We start from the raw sequence: 5,910 nt of genomic DNA, 5'->3' as shown, positions 1-5,910 counted from the left end.
CAAAGGCATTTGACTGTGTAGATCACAACAGATTGTGGTTAACCTTGAGGAGAATGGGAATCACAGAACACTTGAATGTGTTTATGTAAAACCTATACTTGGACAAGGATGCAGTCTTCAGAACAGAGCAGAGAAACAGTGCATGGTTCAAAACAAGGTTAGAGAGTGCATCAGGGATGTGTCCTGTCTCTGTAGCTTTTCAACCCATATGTAGAATAGATCATTCAGGAAGCAGGGCTTTATGAAGAGAAATGTGACATCAGAATTATAGGAAGATTCATCAACAACCTACGTTATGCAGATGTTAGAACCTTGCTTGCTGAAACTGAAGAAGACCTAAAGTGCTTGCTGAAGAAGGTCAAGGATTATAGCCTTCAATATGGATTGAAGCTGAATTTAAAGAAGACAAAGATTCTCACCACTGAGCCAATTGGCTGCACCATGATGGGTGGAGAAGAGATTGAGGTTGTTAACAGTTATAGTTTGCTCAGCTCCTCAATCAACACTTTTGGCACCAGCAATCAGGAAATAAAAAATTGAATCACATTAGGTAAATCTGCTGTCAGTGACCTTTCCAGAATAATGAGTAGCAATGATGTCAGTCTAGAGACTAAGGTGCATCTGATCTGGTCCATAGTCTTTGTAATTACTTGCTATGCATCAGAGAACTGGTTAATGACAAAGGAGGATAGAAGAAGAATTGATGCCTTTAAATTGTGATGCTGGAGAAGTGTCTTGAACATGCCTTAGACCACAAAGACAACAAATAGGTCTGTCTTAGAGAAGGTGAAACCAAGTTTTTTCTTGGAGGCTATGATTTTAAAGCTCCGTTTCATATACTTTGGGCATGTAGCCAGAAGGACCGATCCTTGGAGAAGAACATCATGCTTGGAAGTGTGGAGGGACAGCACAAGAGAGGAAGATGCTGGATGAGATGGAGTGATATAGTAAATATTTGGTAGGTGTGTCAGTGTCACTGAGATTGGCTCAAGACATGACAGGCATCAGAGCTATTGTACATAGGGTTGCTATTAATCGCAGGTGACCTGATGGCACATAACAACAACAATCACCTTTGTTATGAGTGGTATATGAGCTCTTAGATGTGATCTCTAAATCATTACCAAATCTGGATGAAAGTAATGATTGGTGACTGAAACTGTCAACAGCTTCATCTTCGTTGGATCCACAATTAACAGCATTGGTGCAAGCATTCAAGAAAGAAGGAGTTGCATTGCACTGGAAAATCTGCAGTTAGATACCTTTCCAAATTATTGAGCAGGAGCAGTGATGTCAGTTTGAGGATTAAGGTGCATTTGATTCAGGCCATGGTCTTTCCAAGCACTAGCTATGCATCCAAGACCTGGACAATGAATAAGGATGACAGGAAAAGAATTGATGACTTTGAGCTGTGGTGTTGGAGAAGAGCACTGAACATCCATGGACAGCCAAGAAAATGAATAGATGTATCTTGGAGAAGGTGCAGCCAGAGTGTTCATTGGAGACAAGAATGATGAGGTTTGGCTTTGCCTCTCATACTTTGAACATGGTGCTATTCCTTGGAGAGGGACATAATTTTGGGAAGGGTGGAGGGTTGGAGAGGGAGAGGAAAACCCTCTACCAGGTGGATTGACAAGGTGACTGCTGCAGTGGGCTCTTGTGTGTCAGGAAGTGTGAAGATGGTGCAGGACAGAACTAGATTCAGATCTTTTGTTCATAGAGTCACTCTGAGTCATATTCGACTCGATGGCACCTATCAACAACAACAACATTGAGATTGTGTTGAGCATGTAGATTGCTTTTGGTAGGATTGTTATTTTCACAATATTGGGTCTTCCTATCCATGAATAGGCACATTTTTTCCATTTCTTTAGGTCTTTTATTGTGTCTTGCAGAAATGTTCTTTAGTTTTCTTTATATAGATCTTTTGTATCTCTAGTTAGTTTCACTCCCAAGTATGTCAGTTTGTGGTTGGCTATTGTAAATGGTATTGCTTTCTTGGATTCCTTTTCTGAGTTCTCTTTGCAACTATAGAGGAATTCTACTGATTTTTGGATACTGATCTTATATCTTACCTCTCTAGTAAATTGATCTACTAGCTCTAACAGTTTTGTTGTTGTTTTGTATTTGTTTGGGGTTTTTTTTTAGTCCTAGAAACAACTTTCTTGAGTGATAAAGAAAATTATCTGAAACATAATAGAAAAAAAAAATCTCTTCTTTTAGTCAGCTTTGTTTTCTCTAAACTCACCTCCCAACTCCAGCAGGACGCCGTCTTGGCAGATGTGAATCATGGGATTCTTTTTTTTTCAAAGACACCATGACTTAAATGTAAGGTCCAGTTAAAAGGTCCGGTTAATCTAGAACGTGAAGGAGATCAAAGCTATGCTAGTGTCTGCTGGAATTTTGTTGCCCTATCAAGTGCAGCACTGACAAAGAAGTATCCTCCTGACTCGTGGTACCAGAGTTACAGGCAGCTGTTGAGTCTTTGAAATTGTGGTAGAATTTTTCCAAACTGCCAAAAGTTTCTGTTCATGACAATGTCTCAAACAACTATGACATTGGGATTTTTTTTTCACCTCAGGCTCTAAAATCGGTATTGAAAATTTACTACAACCTGAAGTAAGAGACTTCTGGGAGAAATTAGGAAGCTATGTGGCCACAGAAGACGAAGGGGGTCACGTGGACCTCTTTGTACCACTTGCAGCATCAGGTCAGTTTTGGAAGCATGCTGAAGATACTGATCATACCCACTTTCTGCTTGGACTGTGTGAATTTGATGAATGCCCTCAGATCAAATGACTCAGGCACATTCTATTCTTTATTTCTTTCTCTTTATTCCCCACAGACCTGGACATTTAGGGCAAGAGGAGGGTGAGAGTTGCTCTGAGTATATAGTCGGCCTGTAGATAGAGTCATTAATTGCACCAGCCAGCAGTGTTATTTGTTTATTCTGGAAAACACTGTAAATGAAGCATCTCTGTATGAAGGAAAGTGATTTATCAGCACAGGAATTATAATCTATCAGTCTGAAGAAATATTTGCTTCCTGTGACAATGATAGTGCTCTACACTTTGGCTGTGTTGCAAAGCTCTGTACAAATGACTTTTTTTGCTTCTGCAAGTTTGTGCACCTCTATTTTCTCACCTGATAATGAGGATAATAGTACTTTATCTTGCTACACACTATCCTTCCTTCTAAGGTGTACTGTGGCTGTACTTTTTCCAAGACAGGTTTGTTTGTTCTATTAACAGCCCATGCTGTATTATATATTCTTATCCAAGCAGATTTTTAAACTAGAGTAGAGGATTAAAACAAAATAGAAAGGTTATGAGAAAGTGAAGAAAAGCAGAGAAAATAAGAATGAAAAGTGGGGAAAAAACCCTAGTGGATTTATTGACAAAAATTGTTCAAACAAAACGTAATGACATTCAGATGATGAGTTTCTTAACAGTGTTCTGGGCCTTAAAACTGTCCCTGAAATCATTATCAAATGCAATATCTACTTACATGGACTATCAAAGATCCTGGTTTCTCGGTCCAAAATCTTTTCAAATTATCCCATTGTAGGTACTATGCTGGTGGTCATTGAAATTGTCACTTCTAGTAACTGTATCCCCACTGAAGTCTGATGTCAGGCTTTATCTGAGAACCACTTCAAATAATTTATTTCACTTACTCAAGTATTCCTGCTCCGATGCTGCTTTTCCTGAGGAGCTTCAATCCACACACTCCTACATTTCACTTTCTGTCACCATCTCCCCATTCTTATTTCTATCCTTGTCAAACTAGGGGTTAATGGTCTATCATTATAATCATTCTCTTGCCAAGAATGTTAGTGTCTTTGTCTGAGCCTTAGCATTTTAGGGGTAAACTGGTTTTGGACTTCTCTTTGGAGGGATTTTAACTGAGCAAAAGAACTTTTAGTATCTTTTCTTCTCCGGTTTATTCATCTTGTTGTGTGTTTTCTAGTTGGAATTGACTAATAGCTGACCCTACAACAGGTTTTCAGAGGCAATAAATTGCACAGGAGGAGATTACTCAACTTTCTCCTGCAAAGCAGCTGGTAGATTCAAACCTCATGCCTTTGAGATAGCAGCACAGCATCTTACCACTAAGCCACCAGAGATCCGTTTAGTCATGCCCTTAATTAATATTGTGAGGTCCAGTGACCTACAAGTAAGGAATTGTGCTACCAATCCAAAGGCAGCCAGTTTGAATCTATCAACCGCTCCAAGAAAAAGAGGTGAACAATGTCCCATGTGATCCATAGCCTCTGAAAACCAGCTGGAGAGTCAGCTATGAGTCAGTTCTATCTCAATGGCACATAACAACAAACTAATATTAAACAATTCCACAGCAAACTCTGTGAATACACTAATGAAAGCCTTTTTCTTGTGTAGAGGAAGGAATAGATGTTCTTTCTCAAATGTCTCAACTAACTGGCACATTGTTTACTGCTCCTTCTGGAATCGCAACTGGATCCTACCAACACAGTAAGTAGCCATGGGAGCTGAACACCATACCCACCCAGTAGCATATACTCACTTTGGGTTAGTTGGCAGTGGGGGGGGCGGGGGGGATTCTTAGTTGTGCTGCTGCTATGCTACATGTTACAGGTACGCTACGTGTTAGTGGCTTTACAAATAGAATTTTATCATAGTTTCAGAAGCTGAAAGTCTGAGTTCAGGTTCTAATTGTAGGCAGAGGTCTTCTATGTCTGCTTTGAGGGAAAGTCTGTGTTGATTTCTCCATCCAGCTATCCTTGCAGTTCCCAAGTTTATTGACTGGCCTGCCTCCATCGTCTTTAGGTATAATAGTCTTCCACTAGTATCTGCTGCCTTCTATTCCTAATCAATACTTTATTATTAAAGATGGATAGATTTAAATTACTTATTATTTTGATAAAATATTCTACAGAATAGTCCCGAAAGGTAAAGTAGAAGTGAGGGAAGAACGCATACAGAATTTCAAAACTTCAGACTCTCTACATGGAATCCAGACTCTTTGAATCTGTTGATGTTTGACTCCTCCCCAGAACTATTGCCCTGAGATAAACTTTAACTCTTAAAATGTAAATGAAAATATTCTTCTGCCGTCTTCTTTGCCTCTAGATTTCTAATGAAGGCTTGCGATACAGTCTGGCTTCAGTACCATGGCCTGGTCTTTAACAATGCTTTGTGCCAGGTTCGCCAAAGCATCTCTCCATCCTGGTATCCTGTGAAAGTCTGTTATTTTCTGAGTAGATGTTCTCTTAGAATATTGTCTTAAAAATCAGATTGTGTCTTCTATAGTGAAAGCACTTTTATGTTTTCTAATTTAAAAAGTAATATTTTTTAATAGATAACTGTGCAATAAAGCTGAAGAAGGATGTGTGGCTTTTGCAAACACTTTAACAGCTGATAAAATTTGACATTTATAAGATTAGTATATTGTACTGGTACAAAATAGTTTTAAATATTTTTTATAATTATATTTATATTCTTTAAAATTTACTAGTAATATCAATGAAAATTTACAGAGACTTTGGGATTCCATTCATTCATATTTGCACTTTCCCCCCTCCCAACCATCCCCCCTAGTACAGCATTCTCTTGGAAGAGTAAAAGAAAAACTCTTTCATTGCTCTATAAACTCTCCTCCAGGTCCATTACACTATGCAGCCTTCATTCTGGACTCCTGTCATGACAAAAGTACCTAGTAATTTTCCCTCTTAAACAGTTTTCTCCCTCATCTGTTTCAATGCATTATACATTATTGAACCCATCTTTCTCAGTCTCCCCCCAACCCTGATGTCAGTCCTGTTTTATAACAGTGGCACTATGCTATATTTGTCCTTTTGTGACTGAGATGCTTCACTCAGAATAATGTCCTCCAGAGTCACCCATTTTGAATAATATTGCATGAGTTCCT

General features: G+C 38.9%; 1 protein-coding gene across 1 annotated transcript in view; it reads left to right on the top strand.

Moving 5' to 3' along the window:
* The window catches only part of ECT2L (epithelial cell transforming sequence 2 oncogene-like), a 128,400-nt gene that overhangs the window by 72,223 nt on the left and 50,267 nt on the right, over positions 1 to 5,910 (top strand). The window contains exons 8-9 of the mRNA XM_006885001.1: positions 2,582 to 2,710; positions 4,401 to 4,493. Of these exons, the coding sequence (XP_006885063.1) occupies positions 2,582 to 2,710; positions 4,401 to 4,493 (222 nt within the window). The remainder of the gene's footprint in view (positions 1 to 2,581; positions 2,711 to 4,400; positions 4,494 to 5,910) is intronic.

This window comes from Elephantulus edwardii, unplaced genomic scaffold, assembly GCF_000299155.1.
Source record: "Elephantulus edwardii isolate Elephantulus edwardi_28Jun2011 unplaced genomic scaffold, EleEdw1.0 scaffold00039, whole genome shotgun sequence".
NCBI lineage: Eukaryota > Metazoa > Chordata > Mammalia > Macroscelidea > Macroscelididae > Elephantulus > Elephantulus edwardii.
This window is presented reverse-complemented; position numbering and strand designations above follow the sequence as displayed.